The 23,641-nt window shown below is 58.9% G+C and overlaps 2 protein-coding genes across 19 annotated transcripts in view; one reads left to right on the forward strand and one right to left on the reverse strand.

Moving 5' to 3' along the window:
* Positions 1-23: 23 nt before the first annotated feature.
* Positions 24-8,413, forward strand: G6PC3 (glucose-6-phosphatase catalytic subunit 3). 3 transcript variants are annotated; one of them, XM_064582416.1, is made up of 6 exons: positions 27-378; positions 2,709-2,815; positions 3,186-3,276; positions 3,461-3,579; positions 3,770-3,911; positions 8,286-8,413. In XM_064582416.1, exons 1-6 carry the CDS (start codon positions 161-163, stop codon positions 8,329-8,331), a joined length of 723 nt encoding a protein of 240 aa, XP_064438486.1. In that variant the 5' UTR covers positions 27-160; the 3' UTR covers positions 8,332-8,413. The 3 variants fall into 3 exon arrangements, with proteins under 3 accessions (XP_045744771.1, XP_064438486.1, XP_045744770.1); XM_045888814.2 differs by lacking the exon at positions 8,286-8,413 and adding an exon at positions 4,146-4,813; XM_045888815.3 differs by lacking the exons at positions 3,461-3,579; positions 8,286-8,413 and adding an exon at positions 4,146-4,813 and having other exon boundaries at positions 24-378.
* Positions 6,790-23,641, reverse strand: part of HDAC5 (histone deacetylase 5) — a 36,438-nt gene continuing 19,586 nt past the window's right edge. For 5 of the 16 annotated variants that reach the window (XM_064582413.1, XM_045888812.3, XM_045888811.3 and 2 more), the window contains 24 exons: positions 18,757-19,016; positions 18,526-18,664; positions 18,326-18,440; positions 17,912-18,042; positions 17,623-17,772; positions 17,417-17,529; positions 16,968-17,099; positions 16,536-16,758; positions 14,428-14,639; positions 13,861-14,157; positions 13,004-13,169; positions 12,221-12,354; positions 11,736-11,856; positions 11,236-11,285; positions 10,965-11,072; positions 10,486-10,541; positions 10,242-10,329; positions 8,957-9,076; positions 8,604-8,701; positions 8,312-8,430; positions 7,672-7,805; positions 7,307-7,391; positions 7,005-7,170; positions 6,790-6,914 (listed from right to left, as the gene is read on the reverse strand). In XM_064582413.1, the coding sequence (XP_064438483.1) occupies positions 6,875-6,914; positions 7,005-7,170; positions 7,307-7,391; positions 7,672-7,805; positions 8,312-8,430; positions 8,604-8,701; positions 8,957-9,076; positions 10,242-10,329; positions 10,486-10,541; positions 10,965-11,072; positions 11,236-11,285; positions 11,736-11,856; positions 12,221-12,354; positions 13,004-13,169; positions 13,861-14,157; positions 14,428-14,639; positions 16,536-16,758; positions 16,968-17,099; positions 17,417-17,529; positions 17,623-17,772; positions 17,912-18,042; positions 18,326-18,440; positions 18,526-18,664; positions 18,757-19,016 (3,257 nt within the window). In that variant the 3' untranslated portion in view covers positions 6,790-6,874. Of the gene's footprint in view, positions 6,915-7,004; positions 7,171-7,306; positions 7,392-7,671; positions 7,806-8,306; positions 8,431-8,603; positions 8,702-8,956; positions 9,077-10,241; positions 10,330-10,485; positions 10,542-10,964; positions 11,073-11,235; positions 11,286-11,735; positions 11,857-12,220; positions 12,355-13,003; positions 13,170-13,860; positions 14,158-14,427; positions 14,640-16,535; positions 16,759-16,967; positions 17,100-17,416; positions 17,530-17,622; positions 17,773-17,911; positions 18,043-18,325; positions 18,441-18,525; positions 18,665-18,756; positions 19,017-20,641; positions 20,762-23,641 lie in introns of those variants that run through there. The other 11 variants (XM_064582414.1, XR_010408432.1, XR_010408431.1 and 8 more) reach the window with 11 other exon arrangements.

The raw sequence follows: 23,641 nt of genomic DNA on the forward strand, positions 1-23,641 counted from the left end.
GGGGGCGGGGCCGGCGCCGGCGCCGGCCGCTGGCAGGGGGCGGGGCCTGGAGCTCAGAAAGGTGGGCTTTGGACCGCAGTGGGGAGCCGCTTCCTTGTCTCCGCGACTCCTCGGCTTCCGCCTTAGAGCATATCCCCGCCCGGCCGGCCCCTGGGTCGCCATGGAGTCCACGCTGGGCGCGGGCATCGCGATGGCCGAGGCGCTGCAAAACCAACTGCCTTGGTTGGAGAGTGTGTGGCTCTGGGTCACCTTTCTGGGCGATCCCAAGAGCCTCTTTCTGTTCTACTTCCCCGCGGCCTACTACGCCTCCCGCCGCGTGGGCATCGCAGTGCTCTGGATCAGCCTCATCACCGAGTGGCTCAACCTCGTCTTCAAGTGGTGAGACAGCGAAGCCCTCGGCGTCCTGGTCCCCCACCCCCAAGGGCCCTGAGTCCTGGGCAAGCCCTGATCTCTCTCAGCAGGTGCCTTAAGGGCTCGGACCTCCCCCACCACCCCGCCCCACTGAACCCATAGCCTTAAGACCTCCTCACCCCTACCCCATGGCCCCTGACTTTTTTCCTTTGAGCATCATTGTGCATCTTGGTCTCAGGCCTCAGAGTCCCCATCTTACTCATTAGACCAGTATTTCTCAGGCCTGATCATTCACCTAAGGGGCGCCTTTAAAATGCAGGTACCCCATCCCACCTCAGACATACTGACTTAGAAATTTCAGGGGAGGGGCGCCTGGGTGGCTCAGTCGGTTGAGCGGCTGCCTTCGGCTCGGGTCATGATCCCAGGGTCCTGGGATCGAGTCCCACATCGGGCTCCCTGCTCTGCGTGGAGCCTGCTTCTCCCTCTGACCCTCCCCCTGCTTGTGTTCCCTCTCTCGCTGTGTCTCTCTCTGTCAAATAAATAAATAAATAATCTTAAAAAAAAAAAGAGAGAAATTTCAGGGGAGGGGTTGGGAATCTGTATTTTAAGAAGCATCTAGGGCAGCTTAAGTAGCAAAAAGTCCTGCTTCTCAGCTCACTCTTTCATTCATCTACTCATTCATTTATTTGACATAGTTGTTAAGAAGCATGCTCTGTGCCAGGTTTCACACTAGCTGCTAATAAGGACAGAGAAGGCTCGAAAATTAAGGTGCATTTCCCGGACCGTGACCAGCAGCATAGGAAGCCCTTGAAAACTTGCTAGAAATGCAAGATCTCAGGCCCCCGGCCAGAGCTCCTGAATCAGAATCTGCATTTCAACAAAGACCTCAGGTGATTGGAGTGCCTAGTAAGGCTTGAAAAGCACTGCCTTCCAGGGAACACTTTCTTCTTCCTTTTCTCCTCCATTCGCTGGTAGGCTCTTGACACAGACTTAGAAGCCGGGAATCCCAGGCAAGTGGGTGGGGCCCTAAGGGCTTATCTCTTGGTGCCACCTGTTCTCTCTTGGGTGAAGAGGGGAGCTATGCCTCCCGCTGGGCATGAGCTGCTCCTCCCCTCCCCTCCCCTCAGCCTCCATTGCCTGATACCCTGCCTGGGGGAGGGAAGGGAATTCAGAGCAGACACTTGAATGGGCTGGAATGACTTGCGGAAAAACAAAATAGGAGTTACCTTCCTCTCCTCTCTTCTCTGCAAGGGTTTCATCCCTCCTGAAAACGGAAAAGCAACGGTCTCATCATTTCCTTTTTGCCTAATTGCCCTTTGCTTTATGCTCTTCTCTCTGCTCAGAGTCTGTGTGAGCTATGTGAGCCTCCCCCTCTACTGCTTCCTCCAAGACAGCCACCCCCTTGGGTAGACCCTCTCAATGCCCCTCCCCCACGTGACAAAGCCCCTATTCATTTCCTAAGTGTCTGGAGCACCTGGTGTGTGAACCTGGTGGTGAGGAGAGGCGGCTCCCTTTTGTGTCCCTCCCCAGCAGCAGCTTTTCTGTTCTCCCACCTTTTCTCTTTCTGGCCCCAGCAGCCTAGCCTCTTTGGTGTGCAGTTTCCCAGGGTCCAGCAAAGCACCTGCTAGCCCAGGGGACTTTGAACTTTTGGTTCTTCTTGTTCTTTCTCAGTTTCCTCTGTCCATTTCCCACTCCCGGTTTCAAACACCAGAGATTCACCTAAGGAGTTCACGTGTAGGTAATTGTGGCTGGAATTTGGGGAATGGAGAGAGGGAGAAGCAGGAGCATGAGTGGGGGCCTGGGAGAAAAAGGAAGAGTCAGGTCCTGGGCTCTCTAGGAATGAGAAGAGTAGGGCTAGCCCTGCCGTGGGAGGCGTAAGAGCAGGACTAATGAGCATTTCAGAGTGTGCACTTGCACACACACATATACACACACACACACGGTCTCTTGTCTCCTTATCACTTCTTAAAAAATAGCGTGCATTCTGTTGCAAGGTAAAAAAAATCATTGCAGGGCGCCTGGGTGGCTCAGTTGGTTAAGCAACTGCCTTCGGCTCAGGTCATGATCCTGGAGTCCCTGGATTGAGTCCCGCATTGGGCTCCCTGCTCAGCAGGGAGCCTGCTTCTCCCTCTGATCCTCCCCCCTCTCATGTGCTCTCTCTCTCTCATTCTCTCTGTCTCAAATAAATAAATAAAATCTTAAAAAAAAAAAAAAAATCATTGCACCAAGGTAATACACAGAATTGGACTCCCTTTCTGACTCCACCGTGCAGGCCCTCCAGAGGCATCCTTCTGCTCCCCTCCTGTTCCCCTGGCTGCATGTTTGTGTAATGTCATCTTGCATCTGTTCTCTTCTAGGTTTCTGTTTGGAGACAGGCCGTTTTGGTGGGTCCATGAGTCTGGGTACTACAGCCAGGCCCCAGCCCAGGTTCACCAGTTCCCCTCTTCTTGTGAAACTGGTCCAGGTGGGAAGCCCCAAACCTCCCTGTCCTGGTGTGGTTAGGGTTTGGTGAGTGTTTCAGAGTACTTTTCAGCTGGGGTGGCCTAACCAGAGGCCCAGCCTCTCCGTTACTGACCCAGAGAACAAAGAGAGCCCGGGGAAGACGGAGATGAATTCTGGGAGTAGAGCGCCCAGGCCAGCTGCCCACGTTGTTTAGAGTAGATCCAAGAGACACAGGGCAAAGCAGGAGCCTGAGAGCAGTGGCCTCGGGCAGGGCTGAAGTAGGCTGCAGGGCAGAGGGAACCATGCACCAGTGTGAGGCCTCGGGGGTGGGGCCAGGGGCTCCTGAGTTCCACTCTCATCCTCTCACCTCAAGCTTCTGGACCCCCCGGCAGGCAGCCCTTCTGGACACTGCATGATCACAGGAGCAGCCCTCTGGCCCATCATGACAGCCATCTCTTCCCAGCTGGCCACTCGGACCCACAGGTACGCCTCGGCATTGCCTACCAACGAGGGCAGGGGGGATGGTACCCTGGATCCAAAAGACCCAGCAGCAGGGTAGCCTGGAGCCGGAATTCTGGGGGGCTCTGGGGCATTTGGTCAAACCATGAAGTGCTTGGGTGCTGAGCTGTGTATGGACACCCCCTGAACCATTTGCTTTTCTTTGTAGCCACTGGGTGAGGGTGATACCTAGCCTGGCTTACTGCACCTTCCTATTGGCGGTCGGCCTGTCCCGGATCTTCCTCTTAGCACATTTCCCTCACCAGGTGTTGGCTGGCCTAATAACCGGTGAGCAACTGGGGCCACAGGGTGGGCCTAGGGGTTGCCACTGGCAGTGGGAGGACCACTGTAGGATCTTCCCATCGAACAGCAGACCCCAAGGCCCCCTCATAGCTCAGTCTGTTCTGCCAAGCTGCCCTACAGCTCCGGGGCTCATATCCCCAAACTCCTTGAAGCTGCTGTTACCCCACTTCCCTAGGTGCTGTCCTGGGCTGGCTGATGACCCCCCGGGTGCCCATGGAGCGGGAGCTAAGCTTCTACGGATTGACCTCACTGGCCCTCTTGCTGGGTGCCAGCCTCATCTATTGGACCCTCTTTACACTGGGCCTGGATCTTTCTTGGTAAGTCCTGCTTTGAAGCTTGGGCAGGCTGAGGCCTGTTCTGCTTCGCCTGTACCTAGCTTGATGGGTCCCTGGTTTGCTGTAGCTAAAAAGGGACACGTTACCTGCTCACAAACACAGACTCTTCTGGGGTCACAGCAGAACATGGGGGTAGACCCCAAAGGAGCTAAGAGCCATTGGCCCTCTTGCTTCGAGGGGAATGTCTTTCCTGGCAAAGACCCCTCCTCCCCATAGGTCCATCAGCCTGGCCTCCAAGTGGTGTGAGCGGCCTGAGTGGGTACACGTGGATAGCCGGCCCTTTGCCTCCCTGAGCCGCGACTCAGGGGCCGCCCTGGGTCTGGGCATCGCCGTGCACTCTCCCTGCTATGCCCAGGTACGGCGGGCATACCTGGGACACGGCCAGAAGATAGCCTGCCTTGTGCTGGCCATGGGGCTGCTGGGCCCCCTGGACTGGCTGGGCCATCCCCCTCAGATCAGCCTTTTCTACATCTTCAATTTCCTCAAGTATACCCTGTGGCCATGCCTCGTCCTGGCCCTTGTGCCCTGGGTGGTGTACACGTTCAGTGCCCAGGAAACACCACCCGTCCGCTCTTCCTGACTTCAAGTGCCTCCTGTTGCCGCTTGCGCCCCCCTTCCCCCACCAAAGCCAACACTCCATGACCTCCACACTCCAGAAGGCAGCCCCATCCCGTCCAGCTCCCAACAGGCCCTGCTCATCCTCAGTCTCCCACTGCTCCACCATCTGGTCTTAGCCCCAGAGAAGGGCCTTCTCTCTTCCCAGAAAGGCTGGTCGTCCTGCCCCCCCGCCGAGTCCCCAGGGAGCTAAGGCAACATCAAGACTAGTGGGCTCCTGTAACACTGTGAGGGGCTCAGAGCAGCCCCAATAAAGCCCTTGAACACTTCTGGATTCTTTTCTTGCCTATGCGCACATTTCCACTGAGCTTGCCTGTGTGTGTGCAAGGGAGACCCTTGCCAGGCCACCTGTTCTGCGCCCCCCACCCCCCACCCCCCACCCCAAGCTCCACAGAGACCTTGCGCCTGGGCCCTCTCCCCAGCATCACCACCCAGGCCACAAGAGAGGTCCCATGAGATGCTATGGCTGTGTTCGGTGAAACCTTGTCTCTAACCTACGAGGGACAGAGACTCCACTCTACTCCCTCCCACCCCAGCCCAGCCCCTTGTTTCCTAAATTGGCTAGTCCAGGGACTAGAGAAATGAAGAGCAGTTTTTTGGGCCAGGATGGGGAATGAGAACCTCTACTCCATTTGGAAGCGCAGAGAAGAGAGACATCAGCCCCAGAAGGCACTGCCAGAAACAAGTTTATTTACATAAGGACACACAGTGTAACAGATTACAAAATACTTAACTGAAATCCATATCCAGGGAGACAAAGCAAGGAGTGGGTTTACATGAGAACCAGACCAGCCATTGGAAGAGGGAGGGTTAAGGGCCCGGAGCTGGGGCTCAGCAAGGGGAGGCTTGCTACACTGGGCCTAGCCCCATCCGCATCCCCCAGGAGGATCTAGAACATACTAACAATACACAAGACACAGCACACAATGAACCAATGGTGGTGGGACTCCTGCCCCTCTCCTGGCTCTCTCAACCCTATTCAGGCCCCCATTAGGATAATAAATATGTAAACATATTGGTGAGGCCCTCAGGATGGGGTAGAAAGAAAGTATATGTGATGTTGGGAGGAGAAGGGAGGAAGACTCAGCCCCCTGGGAGCCGCTTCCCGTCTTTGGTTTCCTACAGGCTACACAGTATTCCCTAGAAGCCTATGAGCCCCCAACCCCAGAAACAGAGAGCTAGGCTGGGCTCCTGGGAAAGAGACAGGGTGGTGTCCAGCCCCTCCTGGTCTTAGCTCTCTTGGGCTAGTGACCAGCAAAGGAAGCCCATGAGGAAGGGAAGCTACAGCTGAGGGCAGAATCCTGGGTTCCTGGGTTCTAGTCCTGCCCCTTCTAGAACCCCTACTCTCACCATCCCCAGGCTTCACAGTAAAAGGCCCCAGGGGGGAGGTGGGCCACTGATCCTTCTCATGGCACGCTGGATGGCTGGGGAAAATGTGGTCCTGAACAGCAGGGGGGTTCTCACCAGCCTGGAGTCCCCCTGCAGGGACCACCTCCCCCACCCCAGGCTGTGCCAGCATAGGGCCAGGGAAGCCAACAGAGTAAGGCAGTGAGCAGGCCTGGTTCTGCCGCTCTTCCTGGTCCCTCAGAACCCTGGAGTCCAGTCCCATCCCTCCCCACACACTTTGACCCTCTCCAGCCCCTGGGAAGGGGAATTAGGCCCAGAGGAGTGTGAAAGAAGACTGCCCAGCCCACAGACCACAGGCCCACCTCCTAGGGCACAAGCCTTCCCCTCAGTGCTGAGGCCAGGAGAAAGGAGGAAAAGGGGTCTGTGCAGAGATGGCCAGGATGACGAAGAGTGAAAAGGGTGGGGAATCGCAGGGTGGAAACCCACCTCCCCTCCACTCTGTATCTTACACTGTAGAGCAACCTTCTGGATCTTCCCCTGAGGCTGGAGAGGGGAGGAGGCTGAAATTAAGGCATTTCCCCCCAAGTCAGTTGAAGCCAAGGCACCAAACTTACTGTTCTTCCTCGCTCAGGGAGACTCCAAAACCAGACGGTACTATCTGGGCCCCCATGCCCACCTTAAGCTGGCCCAGGCTCCCAGGGGGAAAAGGACAGAATGCAAGAAAGTGGGCATGGGACACAACATGGAGGAGGAGCTGGAAAGGGCACCCCCCACACCTTACAGGGGGAGCAAACTTCTAGATTGGAGACGTGGGCCACACTGAGGGAAGTTGGGGGCAAGGCCTGAGGCAGCTTAGTGGAACAAGGAGGGCAAGGCTGAGAGACCCACACAGCACACGTTGTTGAATGTGTGACTTTTTGTTTTTAATAGAAAAAATAAACAAAATCACAATGATGAAGCCCAGAGGGATGGGGGCCAGGGCGTCACAGGGCAGGCTCCTGTTCCATGGGTTCCTCTGCCGGCCTGTGGGGACAAGCACGGGATGGGGGGGGGGCGTGCATTGAGGCGGGGGCATCGGCCTGGGCATGGGCAGAGGTCAGGAAGGCAGCTTACCTGGGGCTGTGCTCCCGGGCTGCAGCAGCCTGGGCCTGCTCAGCCCCCACCGACAGCAAGGCCATGGCGCTCACAGTCTCTGCCTCCTCCGTCTCACCTGCCTGGGCCTCCCGCAGGGAACGGCCTAGACCAGCGGCGAACCTCTGGACGCAGCTCCAGTGTTTGCCTGTGGATGAGGGGCAGGCAGGGGTCAGGGAGGACAGAAAGCCCCATACTACACTACATCCCCAGCCCCGGTGGGCCCATAACCCTCTGCCCCTTGGCAAGCGGAGGTCTGAGCCTCTCTGCCTGTGCCCACGCACTCTGGATCTCGATGACTTTCTCTAGCGTGGCCACTGCGTTGATGTTGGGCTTTTGTTGCAAGACTGCCTCGTCCAAGGGCTGCAGCTGGCAGGGGAAAGAAGAGAAGGCTTACGGTAGGGAGTGGGTGGTGGTGCCTGCCCTCTAACCACCCCACGTTCAGCCCGACACCTCCCATGACGGGGGCGAACCTAGCTTTCTGGAGGAACCCTGAGTCAGAAAGCCCTCCCTGTCCAGCAGCTGTCTTTAGGACCCAGGAAAACCTTCCCACCTTTTTGATCAGTGCTGCTTGATCAAGAAAGGGGCCATCCCTTACTAGCTCCTCCCTGAGCCCCCCCCCCCACCAGTGCCTCCCTGCACCCCTCACCTCCACGCTGAGCAGAGCTGAGACACAGGCCTCAGAGGCATCACAGATGGCGGTCAAGTCATGGCCTCCCTCCAGGGCCAGCACCACCCGGCCCCCTGCCAGCGTCATCAGCTGCCTGGTCAAGTGGCCAAAGCCTTTAGGGATGGGTGAAGGGAGGAAGAAAAAATAAAGAAAAAAAAAATCAAGAGAAGGTAAGGAAGGAGAGAAAATAAAACACAAGAGGTGGAACAAAGAGCACAAAATAAAATGGTGGGATTTAAGCCTAAAGACACATCCATAATAAAATTCAGTATCAACAGACTAGATGCTCCATTAAAGATAAAACAGAGTAGATGGGCTAAAAAAAATTCCAATTACATGTCATAAGGAGCACCACTGAAACAGAAGGGATCAACAAGCTCCATCCCTAGGACTCTGGGAGGAGAGTCTCTGCTACCCCACACCCACCTGCTTGCCCCCCAAGTCCAAGGTTGGCAGAGGAAGAGTGGGAGGCTCCTGCCAAGATGATTCCAAGTTTTGGACCTGCCCCCCCAGCTTCCGTCCTCCCAGCCTCTGCAATACCAGTCTATTCCTGCTCCGTGTCCCCACTCAACCCCATCCTCACTGCTCCGCAGCCTTCCTCAATCCCCCAGCAGCTCACATCTGGCGGTGACAGAGTAGCCACCCAGTGGAGACAGGTGTCCCTCAACAGCATCGAACCCGGCAGAGACCAGGACCACGTCAGGTGAGAACTCATGAGCAATGGGCATCACCACTGTCCTGCAAAAGGAGGGCCCAAGCTGACCCGGGCGGGTGGCTAGGCCAGGGCTCACCTCACTCTGTTCCCCCCAGAGACAACGCCCTCCACCTGTACCAAACTGAGTGCCTTCTGCCCCTCCCATGGCAGGGCCCGGGGGGCTCCCACCCCCCCCTTGGCCCTTCTCAGTCCCCACCTGAAGGCCGTTAGGTACTCCACGTCTCCGATGGGGGGGTCCACACCTCCCGTCCATGCCACGTTCACATTGTACCCCACGCCCGGCCCTCCGCCAACCTGGCAGCGCGGTGGGGGAGGGGTTATTCTCACTGCCTGGGGATCCCAGACATTGCCCCCGCCCTCAGCCCTGATTCCAGCCCTTACTCCATTCACCGCTGCTCTGCATGGAGGGGCAGTTGGCCTATGTGGTCCTCCCACTAGGAGCCCAGACTCCCCAGGGAACCAGCCCCACCACAGGCCTCCAGGGCTCCCTGCCAGGTCCCGTTCTGCTACCTCCCCAAGGGGCCCCACGTTTGAGCCTAGGACCTGTACCTCTTCAGGAGCCCCCGAGCCTGGAAAGAAGTTCCCATTGTCATAGCGATGCAGGGAGATGTAGAGCACAGAGGGGTCGTTGTAAAACGCCTGCTGGGTGCCATTGCCGTGGTGAATGTCCTAGTGGGGAGGGGTGGAAGCATCAGAAAAAAATCCCAGGCTCTGGCCCAAAGGTCAAAATTCCACTTGCCCCCCACCTCCACCTATGGTGAACTCTGGGGGTGCAGCCCATCACTAGCTACAGGGCATCATGTTCCGTTCACAACAGTCTCATCCCATGCTTCTCTACCCAGGCTCTGTGGGCCATGAGGTGGCACTGCACAGAGGAGATACAAAGCCACGGGGAAAACACGGTGGATCTCCCCGCAGAGCCCATTCTACCCAACAGTGTGGAGGGAAACGTTAAAGCTAGTGAGGCACTGAAAGCGGATACATTCTGAAGAACCCAACATTTACATGAATTTCTAAGCCAGAGTTGGGCTTCAAAGAGATTTCATCTTTGCCGAGGGCTGCTCCTGGGTACTTCCCAGTCACAGGGAGTGGTGGGTGCCTTTAAACAGTGCCCAGCAACAAGAGCACAAGTATCAGGGCCAAAAGGCCTGATCTGAAGCCCAGTGCCATACCCCAAACTATGTGACTTTGGTTGGCTATTTCACCCCACAGCTCAGTGTCTCCATTTATAGGAAAGCACAGCCTAACTTGTACTACTCGAGGTGGCCGCGAGCAGTACTCTGTGTCCGGGCATAGTCAGCCCCCCATCAAGAGTGGCCCTAGGGGCACCTGGGTGGCGCAGTTGGTTAAGCGTCCAAACTCTTGGTTTCGGCTCAGGTCATGATCTCGGGGTCCTGAGAGAGAGCCCCACATTGAGCTCCGTGCTCAGCACAGAGTCTGCTTGGGCTTCTCTCTCCCTCTCCCTCTGCCCTTCCTTCCCACCGTGCGCGCACGCACACAAGTGCTCGCACTCTCTAAAATAAATAAATCTTAAAAAAAAAAGAAAAGAGAGTGCCTCTAGCAATGCTGGTAACAGTCTGTACTATTTAAGGTAGAAAATCTCAGTTGCTTGAGGCTACAAGGTGGGGGCCAAGATGGAGCAGGGCCAAAACCACTTTCGAGTCTCCGTGAGGAGGGAGCCCTGCGGGAATGGGAGGGCTGGGCTAATGCTCCAGCAGGAAGAGATGGGGTAAGTCATCAGGCCCAGCAGTGGTTAAGGGCACCTTAGGAAGAGGGCGTAGCGTTGGGGTGGGGCCTTCCTGAAGGCTGACCCTGGCACCAGCCCACTGCCTACCCAGTCCACGATGAGAACCTTGCCCACGTTCAGCTTCTGCTGCAGGAGTTTGGTTGTGATGGCTACAGAGTTGAAGAAGCAGAATCCCCTGGTGGGTGGGGGGGGAGGGGGGAGAAAAGGGTTGGGGAGGTCAGCTTTAGCAGATGTCTGCTCCAGGAGCAAAAGGGACACATCAGCTCCGCGGAGAGGCAGAAGGGAAGGGAGGAGGGCAGTGGGTCTGGTGCAAGGCTGGGGTGGCACTCACATGGCTGTCGACTCCTCCGCGTGGTGTCCTGGGGGCCGGATAATGGCAAATCCATTCTGAAGAGGTGCAGCCAGAGAGGGTCAGAGACAGACACACAGGCAGGCAGGCAAGGTGGCCACAAAGGGGGTGAACACAGAAGGAGAGAAACACAAACCAGGCAGGGAAGAGAGCACAGATCAGAATCTGTATCCCACACACTAGGAACAGGGCCACAGGCCACGTGGGCCAGCAGGCACCATCTCTGACCTTGAGATACCCGTGACAGCATCAGATGCTAGTGCCTCTTTCCCCGTCCCTCTTGACCCCTCACCTCCCTAGCTGGCCCAGGAGCTAGCCCCTCCTCCCCACTCTGGCACCCGAGAGTTAAGGTTGCAAGGGGCAGTGCCTTGCTCAAGGGAAAGCCACGGCTGCCCCTGTCCTCCACCCCTGAGGATGTCGGACTAAGCCAAGTGGTGCCGAGGCCTCGGGCACAGCCTCACCTTGAGCTCTCCTGAGGCCACCTTGAAAGCCAGCTCCACCAGGCAGCCCACTGCCATGCGCACGGCACTGGAGGAGTGCATCTCGTTCCACACAGTGTCACTGTCCACCTGCGGGGGCAGGAGAGCAGGCTTCAGCGTGCCCCCTGCAGGGGGAGGGCAAGAATGGGGGTGGGCACCTGGACAGTGGGCCAGTAGCCATGGCGGGAGGGAAAGGAGGGGCAAGAGCTGGGAGAGCCACCCACCCATCCCTACTGGCAGGTGCCCTACTCACCCCAATGCCCCCACAAGGCAGCACGGCGTACATCTTCTGGCTGATGGGGCCTGCAAGGAAGAGGGACAGAGCTACTCGGGAAGCTGCCTCAATTGCAGGGCCACAGGTTGGGGCCTGCAGAGCGTGGCGAGCTCCTCACAGAAAAAGGCAGCCAGACCCAAGCACAGGATAGGCCTCTGCAGCCCACACCAGTTGGAAAAGGTCTGTGCCCTATTCTGGGACGGGGACACCTTACTTCTGGGGCAGATGGCAGGAAGAAAGGGGGACGATCAGTTAGGGAGAAGAGCAGAGCCATCCCCCATCACTAAGCCTGACCTGCCACCTTCCACTCACCTGCAACGCACCCCACCCTTGTGGTAGTCTGTGTGAACGGCGCCCCCTGGAGACGGGCAGTGCGGCAAGGGGATGACCTGTGCCCATGGGGGCCCACCTGCCTACCCTGAGAGTTCCCTATCCTAGCAGGGCAGCCGACATGGCCTGGCCCACGCCTGCCGGCTCACCGAGCAGCTTCTTGCTGTCCAGCTTCTGTCGGTTGAGGGGGCTGGTCCCATAGAGCAGGGTGTGGTATTCGGAGTGCACCGTCTGGATCTCGTCCAGCGTGGCTTTGCGACCCCGGATCCGCTGTGTGGGGAGAGCAGAGGAGGCCAGTGAGGGGATGCACCGAAGGCCCAGCTCTCCCTGAGGCCCACACCCTCTCTCTGCCCCCACAGCCTGGGACGCATGGAGCCACTTTCTGGCCTTAGGAGAATCCAAAGGTTTTTGTCAAAGTATGTCTTGGCCCCCAGGCACCGGGGTCCAGGACAACCCCCATTTAGCAAAACGGGCTGCAAGGGAAGGAACGGAGAGGTGGCTGAGGGGACTGACCCTGTGGTCAGGGGTTGAAAGAAGGATGACGACGACGACGCAGAAAGAGGCTTCGTGGAAGGGGAGACACAAAGGTTTTTGCTGGGTTTGAGCTGGGGGACGGAACGAGGGGCTCCCTTACCTCACACTTGCTAAGCAGGCCCGTCTCCTGCAGCCGGGACCAGATGCTCTGGATCCGGCCGGCGTGCTCAGGGTGCACGTGTGTGTTCCCACACATGCATTGGTGCTTCAGCATGAACGTGTCGTACACCACACCTGGACCGGAGACACACCTGTCAGCCTCGCCAGCCGCTGCCATCCTCAGCAGAGCTCCTGGGCTCTCCCCAGCCAGCCCTGGCCCAGGTACCTCCTCACGGCCCCCTCAGCCACCTTCCCACACACCCGCCCCTCTTCTCTCCGCCTGCGGTCGGCCCCCTTCTTCCGTTACTGCCGGCCAAAAGCCTCCCTGCTCCTCAAGCCTCAACCAGGCTGCCCCTGACACCCCCACTGGTTTTGATTCCTGCCCACCATGCTCTCAACACTGTGCCCCCCTTCGGGGCACATCCTCCTTTTCCCCCTTCTGTCACAGCCCCTACGTGCTGCTCCGACCCCCTACGCCCCACTGGTGAGGTGGGAACACCCCCAGGCGTCTGTGCCCCCTCAGAGGCCAGCATAGGGCAGCTTCATGTGGAAAGGCTTTCGGGAATGGAAGGAGGCCTCACTCTTGACCTCACGAGAGAGGAGGACAGGAAGCTGGAAGGGCAGGGCCCAACTGAGACAGTGGGTTCTTTTCACCCAGGGCCCCAGGGCTTATGTGATGATGGCGCAAAAATCACATGGTCCCTCGGCGGGTCGCACGAGGCTAGATACCATGCTTAGGCTCCTGGCATGTGGTGGAAGGACCACTGGCAGTGGTGGGGCTCACCTGTGGTGAAGAGGTGCTTGGCGGGCTGGTCTGGGGGGCTTTTCACGCCCCCAGGGGCAGCGGGTGAGGACTGGGTGCGGCCCAGGGCCTGGTGGGGCACAGTGGCCAGGCTGAGGGGTGCCTGGTACACCTGAAGTGGCTGCAGCTGCTGGGCATCGGAGAACACCTGCGCAGGAGGGGAGCGGGCGGGAGATGAAAGTGAGGACAAGTGTCCTGGGGCCTCCAAGGGGGCCCCTATTCCAGCCCTCCTCTTCCAAACTTCCTCCTTTCCCCATCTCCTCCCACCAGGGACAGGAGGCACTCCAGCCTTCCCATCTCCACCTCCCAGGAGATTGGGGGGTGGGGAGTGATGAGTCAGCCAGAGTAGCACTGAGGTAAGAGGCTGGGAGGGATGGGGGCGTGGGAGGGGGCAGGATGAGTCAGGCCGGGAGGGCTCGGCGGTGTCCGCAATGAATGGAGTGCCGCTAGGTGCAGGGCCGACTGTAGTAACAGCGGGGGCGTGTGTGTACACACGGGCGCATGCACGCACAGGCCGACGCACGACCGGCCCTACGCAGGCGGAAACGCAGGCACACAGGCCTCGGGCTTAGGCGTGCACGCGCAGCCCGGCAGGGGCGGGGCGGGGGGGGGGGGCAGTCACAGCAGCAGCCGCAGGCAGGGGGCTGGCCGCCTGGGGCACGGGCGGCTCTGAGACCAGCACAAGCAGCGCCCCCTTCCACTGCCCCTTGCTTCTTTCCTGCTCTGCTTTTGCTCTCGGCGAAGCCTGGGCCGTGCAGAGTGGGGAGAGGGAAAGGCAAAGACAGAAAGGGCTGCAGGGGACAGAGAGGCGGGGATCAAGGGCTGGGGTGGAGGGGCACCTTTTTGTAACCAGCACTGGACTCATCCAAGTCGGGCCCCTCCTCAGGGCCACTCTCGCCCTCCTCATCCTTGACCTGGATGCAGTCCTCCTCCTCCTCTTCCTCCTCTTCCTCCTCCTCTTCCTCCTCCTCCTCCTCCAGGTCTTCCTGCGTGCTCTCACTCTCCGTGGAGCCTTCTCGGGGGATGGTCAGGGCCCCCTCCCCAAGCAAGGCCTCCTGCTGCTCGGTCAGCTCCTCCTCCGTCTCCTCAGGGTGGGTGGTGGGCTGCCGTGACAGCTCCCCAGTCTTAGTGAGGATCTGAGAGCAGAGCAAGGGGGCCCATCGGCTGGGAGGGGGCACAGCCATGCAGCCTGTGGCCCAGGAGGGTCTGGCCGTCCCTGGCCTCCCCTGGCAGCCGGCCAGCCCATACAGAGCTTGTCCAGGAGGCAGGGGTATGTCGGAGCAGATGTAGCCTGGGCTGTAGCCTAGGGCATCAGCCCCCGCTCCGTCGCCGCTGCCAGCCCGGTGCCCTGCTCTGCCCGGCCCGGCCCCCAGCACCGCCCTGGCCCTTGGCTGCTCCCAGCTCACCTTGCCCAGCTGCAGCTGCTGTTGCTTCTGTTTCTCCAGGAACTGCTGGTGCTGCTGCTGCATGACGAGCTGCTGCAGGGCCTGGGGGCTCTGGGGCAGCGGGGACGACTGAGTGCGGCTCAACGGCCGGTGCCGCGGGAGCTTGCCCACTGTCCGCATGCTGGTGGCCACACGTTCACCTGTCACCAGCGGGGACTGCCCGTGGAGTGGCACTGTGTGGTGGGAAGAGGGGCACTGTTAGGGCACCAGGCACCCCCATCCTATCCCGGGACTCTCCCCCTCCTAGAACGCCACCACCTACATAATCAGGAAAAACCTTGGAGGAGCCCAGGGCACCCGGCTCCCAAACCTGAGCCCCATTCTTCCTCCTCCGCACAACGGAATAGTCCTGTAGCTCAAAGTCACTGCCTCCAGCAAGCCTTCCTGGATTCACCACTCTCTCTCCCTTTGATTCCCTTATGATTGCACATGTAGTCTTAGGCCCTCAGTGTAGGTAAACAATGACTAGTTTTCCCCAATTCCAACAAGACCTCCCTGATCATAGACATGGATGCCATCAGGTGGGGAAGGCTGGGGGCCGGGGTCATGTTATCTTTTAAGCAGAACCTCTTCTGATGCCACCAGCTGCTTAAGGTCTGACTGTCCAAAGCTATGCTGGCCAGTTCCAGAGATGCCAGCCACATGTCACTACTGAGCACTTGAAATGCAGCCTAAGTTGAGATGGGGACGCCTGGGTGGCTCAGTCGGTTGAGCGTCAGTCTGACTCTTGATTTTGGTTCAGGTCAGGATCTCGGGGTCATGAGACCAAGCCCCACGTTGGGCTCCGTGCTCAGCACAGAGTCTGCTTATCCCTCTCCTTCTCCCACTTGCGTTCTCTCTCTTTAAAATAAATAAGGATGCCTGGGTGGCTCAGTCAGTTAGGCATCTGCCTTCGGCTCAGGTCATGATCCCAGAGTCCTGGGATTGAGTCCCCCATCAGGCTCCTTACTTAGCCGGGAGTCTGATCTCCCTCTGCCTGCCACACCCCCTGCTTGTGCTCTCTCTCTGACAAGTAAATAAAATCTTTAAAAATAAATAAAATAAAATATAAATAAATTAAATAAATAAATAAATAAATAAATAAATAAGGGGTGCCTGCGTGGCTCCGTCAACTAAGCGTCTGCCTTTGGCTTAGGTCATGATCCCAGGGCACTGGGATCGAGCTCCATATCAGGCTCCCTGCTCAGTGGGGAGTCTGCTTCTCCCTCTGCCCCCTACTCTGCTCGTGCACACTCTCTGTCCCCCAAATGAATAAATAAAATCTTAAAAAATAAATAAGTAAAATCTTTAAAATAAAAATAATAAATAAATCGAGAGGTGCTCTAAGTGTGAAATATACACTGGATTTCAAAGACAGTATGAAACACAAAATATCTCACTGATAACTCTATATTGATTATATGTTGAAATGACAATATTCCATGGCACCTGGGTGGCTCAGTGGGTTAAGCGACTGCCTTCGGCTCAGGTCATGATCCTGGAGTCCTACAATCGAGTCCCGCATCAGGCTCCCTGCTCAGTGGGCAGTCTGCTTCTCCTTCTGACTCTCCCCGCTCTCGTGCTCTCTCTCTCTCTCTCTCGCTCTCACAATAAAATCTTTTTAAAAATTACAATATTCCAGATCTATTGAGTTAAATATGTTATTAAAGTTAATTTCACCAGATTCTTTTCATGTTTTTTTTTTAATTATTTTTAAGTAATCTCTACACCCAACATGGGGCTCGAACTCACAACCCCGCCCGAGATCAAGAGTCACATGCTCTACCAGCTGAGCCAGCCAGGTGCCCCATTTTACATTTTTTAATGTGGCTCTAGAAAACTTTTGAGTTACAAATGCGGCTCAGTGTTGTAGGTCTACTGGACAGCACTGCTCGGGAACGGGGAGAACAGCATCTGGTAGGCTGTAGGTACTCAATCATATCTGTAGGACAAGGAAGAAGTCAATGATGCCCTGGAGGGGAGCTGTGACAGAGCTGGAGAGTGTCCCTGGCTACTCCCTGACGGTGGCCTGGCGGCCTCAGAAGAGGGGCCCGACACCCACCCCCTTGCACAGCTGCCCGCCCGCTCACCAGCAATGAGGGTGCTCTGCTGCCGAGCCTGCTCCAGCAGCAGCACGTGCTGCAGCAGGGAGGCATGCCCGTGGGGGCCGGTGTCGCCCTCCAGCGCCACGCCCAGCAAGCAGCCAGGGATGGAGGATGTGCTCATGAACTTGCCCGTCAGTGCACCACCCTGCCGCAGGGACTGGAGGGCCTGCCTCTCGGCCTCCTGCTGCGTTGACAGCTTCGGGGAGGCCTGGGGTGGGGAAGGGAGAGGGAGGTGAGGCAGGGGCTGAATCTGTCCCCAGTCCTGCCAACTTTGGGTCAGCATCCCTCACCTACCCTCTGCCCACCCCCCCCCGCGCCGAGGAAGGCCATCTGATCTCCCTCAGGGCTTTGTGAGGCATCCAGGACCACAGACCTCAACACACCAGAGGGAGGATGAGGCATGCGGCCCAGACTTACGGTGAGGTGTGAGTTGGTGACAGTGACTGTGGCCTGCAGCCCTAGGGAGATGTTGGGCAGAGAGGGAGACGTGTAGAGGCTGAACTGGTTGGGGGAGCTGTCCAGAGGGAGGGCCCGGTGCTGGGGGAGCATCTAGGGAGCAGTTGGGAGAGACCAGGCATGAGAGCAGGCAAAGGGGGGCCACCTGGGGCCGAGGGCTCTGAATGGTGCCTCGCTCCCCGCTCCCCACACCGAGCCCCACCTGCGCGGGGGACTGAGAGATCATGGTCCTTCAGAGGCCCACGGGACAAAGCCCACTGAAAGGCAACAGGTCCCTCTAGCCTGTCCACATGGGCAGGGAGGTCCCTGCTGGATACTCTCAGCAAGACAGACAGGAAGGAGCTGCCTTCCTTCTTCCAAGGGAAACGGAGCAGCTTGGCCCGCCCGCCCAGCCCTCAGCAGGCCTGTACCTCGGTGGGGATGTTGGGGACTGAGCCAGTAAAGCCATTCTCAGCAATGGTGCTGTGGGAGCTGTTGGGAGAGCTGGGGCCGGAGCCTGGCGCGCTGTTACACACGGACGACACTATGGGAGAACTGGCTGTCACCTGGGCATGCTCAGCGCCACCCCCCACTCCCAGGACCTCAGAACAGGAACAAGAGAGGAAGGAGCCCTTACCACCCCCAGGCCCAGCGCCGGTGATCTCAACAGCTCTCTTCTTAAAGGTGCTAATGACTGTCCCATCCTTGCGACGCAGGAGGGGACTACTTCTCCGCTCAGCCACCTTCTGCTTTAGCCTCGAACGCACTTTCAAGTTGGGTTCGGAGGCTGGGGAGAAGGTAGCCCGGGCTCAGAGGCATCCACACGAACAGGCACACACCCACCCGTAGCCTGGCCCCTCCACATTCCCACCCCTAACCTCCAAGGAGCCATATTCTGGAAAGCCAGGCTGGTGGGCACTACACACCTGTTTTGCGGAGGGGGAAGTCATCGCGGCTGTCATAGGGCCCAAGCAAAGGCAGTTTGTAGGAGGGAGGCGTCCCAGGGGGGCCACTCTGGGGAGGGGAACTCTGGTCCAAAGAAGCATGGTGGGCTCCCCTGGAGGTGTGGGGTGGGGGTGGAAACAGACCTAGGTTATTACCCAGCCAGCGGGACCTGCCACCTTGCAATCAACAATGAGGAAATGGCCACTGCATCAAGGGACAGGAAATGGGTCCTGGGGAGGGAAGCAAGGAGAGAAGCCAGGGGTGGGAGTTTCATCCCCTAAGAGCGACTGCGGGGCCTGTCCATAGGTTCCGGCCAGGAGCCCCCTGCCGGCCTGCAGCCAGGCAAGCCCCTGAGCAGGGCGCCCGTGTGACCCATGCCCGCCACGGGCCATTACCAGCATTTGGGATGCTGTGGGAGGGAATGGTTGAGGCCGCCTGGCGTGGGCTCCTTCGACTTCGACAGAAGGAATTCCTGGAGCCTCAGCTTCACCTCAGTGCTGGCGATGGCACCTGCGGGACAGGGCACGGCTGACCTGGGGGCCGGGGGCCGGGAGCCTGCCGCTGGGGGGATGGGGGCAGGAGGCCCAGGCCTTACTCTCTTTGCTCTTCTCCTTGTTTCGCAGGACGAGCAGCTGCTGCTCCAGCCTCTGCTTCTCCAGCTCTTCCTGCCGCTGCTGCTCCCGCTGCCGCTCCAGCTCCTGCTGCCTCTTGGCCGCCAGCATCTCCTGCTGCTGCTGCAGGGGCGCGGCGGGCGGGGGGGGGGGGTGAGCCAGGCCCGGGCGGGGGTCGGAGGTCGGGGCGGCCCCCCCGCGCCCCCCTCGCTCACCTTGAGGTGCTTCTGCAGCTGGACCTCATGCTGCCGTGTCAGGTGGTCGTGCTGTTTCTGGAACTCGGCGAACAGGAGCTGCTTCTGCAGCTGCTGCTGCTGCTTCAGGGCCAGGAGCTCCTGCTGCAGCTGCTGCTCCCTCAGCGCCGGGTCCACGGGGCCTGCCAGAGCCCCCCGCAGCTCCGCGGGGCTGGGGCTGCCTCCCCCCCCGCCCCCCGCGGCGCTGGGCATGGCTCCGGGCAGCACCGGCTTCACCTCCACTGCAGGGGCAAGAGACCGGCGTCAGAGAGCCCAGTGCCGACGCCACTGCGCCCTGGCAGCCCGGCTGGGGGCCCAGCAAGCTACCAGGCAGGACCACCAGACCCACGAGAGCAGCGCGCGAGGGGGCAGTCAAGTCCCTCGGCCCCGCAGAACCACGTTCTGTCTCAACCGACGCGGTCAAAGCCAGGAACTTCAGCAAGAAAATATGCATAAGCCGGGGCACCCGGGTGGCGCAGTCGGTTAAGCATCCGACTCTTGGTTTGGCTCAAGTCATGACCTCGGGGTCCCGTGAGATCGAGCCCCGCATCATCGGGCTCCGCGCTCAGTGGGGAGTCTGCTTCTCCCTCTCTCCCTCGCCCTCTCCCCCACTCCAAGCGCGCACACTTGCGCGCGCTCTCTCTCCTTCTCCCCAAAATAAATAAATAACTCTTTGAAACGAAACAAAAAGAAAAAAACCAAAGTATGCATAAGCATGAAGCACAGTCTCTGGAAGACTGTGAATGCTCAACACCCGATACTGTCATTGATCATTAACGCCACTGGGCCTTTTACAGGAATTACTTTCCTGACAAGGAAACTGAGCTTCAGAAAAGTTCAAGTACATGGCCATAGACAGACAGCCAGGGGATCAAGGAACCGAATGTGAATCCAAACTCTAGGCTTCTAACCACTGTCCTTCCCATGCCTCCTCCCCACCTCTCAACATCACACATTCCCTGCCCAGAAGCCTATCCTAGAAGAGAAACTGAAGCAGAGGCTGGTTCTAGAACTGAGGGGGCTGGCAGCCAGGGCCCTTAATAAACCCCCAGGAGAGACCTGTGGGGACCCTCTGGACACCCCTACCCTCACCTCTCCCCTTCTCTCTGCCCCACACCCAGCTGGGGCAGATGGGGCCCAAAGGCGAGGCTGTGAGAATGGGGGTGGGGGGCGGGGTCGGAGCAGCAGGCCTCAGGGAAAGGGGTGCAGGGTTGCACCAAACCAGGGACAGGAGGGGGCTGGGAGTCAGACTCTGCTTCCTTTGCTGGATTATCTCCTTTCAACAGTTTTATTGTAATTACCCTGAAAATGCCGCTATATATAGAGTGAGCCAAACAGCAGCTGTGCCTGGGGGGAGGGGGAACGAGAGAATGGGCGGGCGGGCGCAGGGAGGAGGTGGGAGGAGGGGACAGGAAAGGAAAGGGAATCAGACAGGAAGAAGGGTAGCGCATGGGGGGGGGGGGCGGAGGCTGGAGCTCAGGCAGAGATCTCAGAACTCCAGTCTCAGGGAAAACCAGCTGGGAAGGGAAAAGGGGTTGGAGGGGCCTGCTGGGTCCCAAGACCTTGGGTCCAGGCCCCCATGTGGACAATGGGCTCAGGGGCCCCAGGGAAAGGCAAATGTTCCCAGGGGCTCATGGGAAGCATGGGTCTCGACCTCTTGATCCCTGTCCACTGTCCTCTGGTCCCTGAATGTCACTCCCCACCACTGCCCTGTGGTTGCCAGGGCAACTGGGCCAACAGCACACCAGCAGGGAGCCCCAAGCCCAGCCCACACTCCACAGAGCCTCCCTACTCCAGCAGGAAGGGGAAGAAGGCAAGCTACCCAAGGCCTGGAAAGGAGGAAGTGAGAGAGGCAGGGCCAACCCACCTTGTTTCTTCTCCATTTCTTTCTCCAAAGAAAGCCCTCACTTTTCTCACTCCAGCCCAGGGAGGCCACAGGGAGCTGGGAAGACCTTCCCGTGGCAAGGCAGCCCACTCAAGCCTGGGCCTGGAGAAGGAAGGACCCCAACATCCTGGTGGCGACCAGTGTCTCCTGCCCTGGTGAACAGAGCTCTCTGCCCAGGCCCCCGTCATGGACCCTCACTGGGAGCAGACAGGGAGCTGGGAGGGGACGGAGGACTGAGCTAAGAGAGACTTCTACACCTTGTGCAGTCAGTGGGCCTGGATCTCTCCAGGGGACCCACACTGAATGAGTGTCACCCAGGCAGGGGCCAGGCCTGCTGAAGGCTAAGGCCCGGCTATGACCCTCCTGCCAGAATACAGCCTCTGGGACCCACTGGGGGTGGGAAGGGGGGGGTAAAGCCTGAGCAGAATAGCTTGGTCCCCACCAGCCCCTTCTCCACCCAGCACTGCTAGGCACATTCCTCTGTGGTTTGCCCGCCAGCCACACTGACGACTCTGTGGCCACGAGGCCAGAGCCACATCTGCAGGAGTGGCCAGATGTGGCCAGGAGGGTGGGGCTACATACACAGACACACACACACATCACTCACTTTCCCTCCCAGCCCACGTCCTCCCCTGGCACCAGGAGGAAGGGCCCTTGGAAAGGGCCTGCAAAGGGGCTTTTCTGGAGATGGCTGACCCCATCCAGGGTGCAAAGCAGGGTGACAGCAAGGAGCCAGCAGCCAGCCTCAGGTCTCCCCAGCCCTGGAAATGCTCAGCAAAGTCCCAGGCTGGCTGGAGAGTTATCTATTCCTCGGCAGGGCTGGCTTGGCCCATGGCACTCAGCGCGCTCAGCCAAGAGCAGGCCAGGCTTCAACCTGCTGCTCCCAGCAATGCCGGGGCTGCAGAAGCCGGATGCCTGCCAGCCTGCCCGCCCAGGGAAGGGCAGGGGTCCAAGCGCTCCTGGCTCCCAGCAGATAACCCTGCTCGGGATGCCACTGCCGCCGGCACTGCTGGCTTCCCTTGCAGGAGCCCTGCAGAGAGGGCACGGGCTCGGGCTCGGGGGCTGTCCCCCACCCCCCCGCGGCTCCCACACAGCTGCCGCCATGGCAGAGAAGCTAGGCCCCGGTGGCAGCGGGAGCCACAGCCCCATTGCTATGCGGGTGGCAGGACGGCCCGTGGGCTCCGCCACCCCAGCCTCATTCCCATGCAAGCGGGAAGCACAGCCGACGAGAGAATAGTAACCCACAGGCTCTATGGGGGCCTGGACAGAATGCAGCAGCCCGGGGGCTGCCAGGTCACAAGCTGCCTGCCTCTAAGATGGAAGGGGTGCCGGCTGAGCAGCTGGAGTCAGGGAGAGGGTGTGGGGGAAGCACAGAGCCTCCTGAATGAAGGCCGCTGGACACAAAACCTACAACCTGGCGGCCTCGCAGCCCCCAGAGGATCTGTGCCCTCTGCCAGCTTGGCGCGAGCAGGGCAGGTGGCAGGGGCCACCATTAGAACCAAGCACCTGGAAGGAGAAATGGGTGTGTCAAGATAGGAGGAGGCTCTTGACCGCCTCCTGGTGGACCAAGAAAGTGGGAGGACCTCTGAAAAAGGAAGAGAGTAGGCTAAGGGGCACCACTCCCTAAGAGAAAAGGCTGAGAACTCCAGCTAGCAAAGAGCCCCCTGAAAGGCCAGAAGAGGAGGGCAAGGCCCTGCGTCCTCCCCCCACCCCCATGCCTCCCTCTGACAGAGAGCTGTAGAGAATAGAGAGGAAGTCAGATGGCCAACACAGTCATCACCTAGAGAGGGAGGATGCAAGGGTCCAGGTCTACTCTGCTCCAGACTCTACTCCTGCGGGACTCTGCCCCTCCTAGGAGTGGTGGCCTTAGGAAAAGGCGGCAATATCATCCTGTCCTCTGGCCTTCTGCAAGACTGACTCACACTGCCTCCGTGGAGAAGCCCCAGCCGAGGTAGTTGAGTGGGCAGGGCTGTGTATTTCTGGAGTGGCCTCATGCACACCAGGCTCTGGCTCACGAGGGGCCGCCCTGCCCAGCCTCGTGGGCCCACCTGGGCAGTGCCAAAACCTCAGTGAGAATGCTTGGGCCGCCCACCTCTCCGTGAACCCCATCAGCCCAGTGGGGGCTCCCACCACGGATTCTTCCGGCAGCATGACCAGGGATAGATAGCCCAGCTCCTCAGGCGGAGACAAGGCAGGTGCTGACGGGACAACCTCTGGGAGAGCCACCAGCACAGCCTTAGACTAGAAGGAGTGTCCAGACAAAGGGCTGCTGCCCCCAAGCAGGAGTTCCGGGACGTGAGGAGCAGGTTTTAGCAGCACCTTTAGGAACAAGGATTCAAAATAAAAAACAAATCTGGCTGCCCGAGGGCAAGGCCAAGCCTTCCCCCTGCTCTGAACATACTGTAAGCCATGCTCCGGCTCAGAGCCCCCGAGTGGAGAAATCACCGGTTCCAGAATCCCCATGCCCCAAACCCTGGCAGCAGGGAAACAGTACCTTTCTTCCCCCTGCCCTCGGAGAAGCCCGAGATGGAAGGGGCCAGCACAGTATGTAGACCTGCCCAACAGACCTAAAAAACTTAAGGCTCGGCTCTTCAAAGACCCCACTCCCAGGAGCCACCAGCCACAGAAGGCTAGGGGGGAAGGAAGGGATCCAGGGTAGGCAGAGATTGAGATACGGGTGCACTGAGCTGTTTGGAACATCTACACAGGACAAAAAAATAAGGCCTCTGCAGATAAGCCCTGGGTCGAAGGAACTACTTTATTGAAAGAGGGGAGAGGGTGAAAAAGGCCTTTGAGATCACCTGTCTCAGCCCGCTCTCTGCACAGACGTGGAAACCAAACTTCTTAGGCCGCTATGCAGAAGATTCCACCAGCTAATCAGCAGGGACTCACACCCTCTGAACACTAAGCTAAGTAGCCTGGCTCCACCGCAGGGTACTCAGGCCCTCCACACCGGCCAACCTGGATAACTGGCCCCTCCGG

This window comes from Mirounga angustirostris, unplaced genomic scaffold (assembly GCF_029215605.1).
Source record: "Mirounga angustirostris isolate CCGP_5_RB_7025 unplaced genomic scaffold, mMirAng1.0.hap1 SCAF_17, whole genome shotgun sequence".
NCBI lineage: Eukaryota > Metazoa > Chordata > Mammalia > Carnivora > Phocidae > Mirounga > Mirounga angustirostris.

Excerpts from the sequence above, each read along its gene's own strand:
- G6PC3 (XM_045888814.2), top strand. The coding sequence starts at position 161 with ATGGAGTCCACGCTGGGCGCGGGCATCGCGATGGCCGAGGCGCTGCAA. Across the intron at positions 379-2,708 it reads CTCAACCTCGTCTTCAAGTG|GTTTCTGTTTGGAGACAGGC; the intron begins GTGAGACAGCGA and ends GTTCTCTTCTAG. Across the intron at positions 3,912-4,145 it reads CTGGGCCTGGATCTTTCTTG|GTCCATCAGCCTGGCCTCCA; the intron begins GTAAGTCCTGCT and ends TCCTCCCCATAG.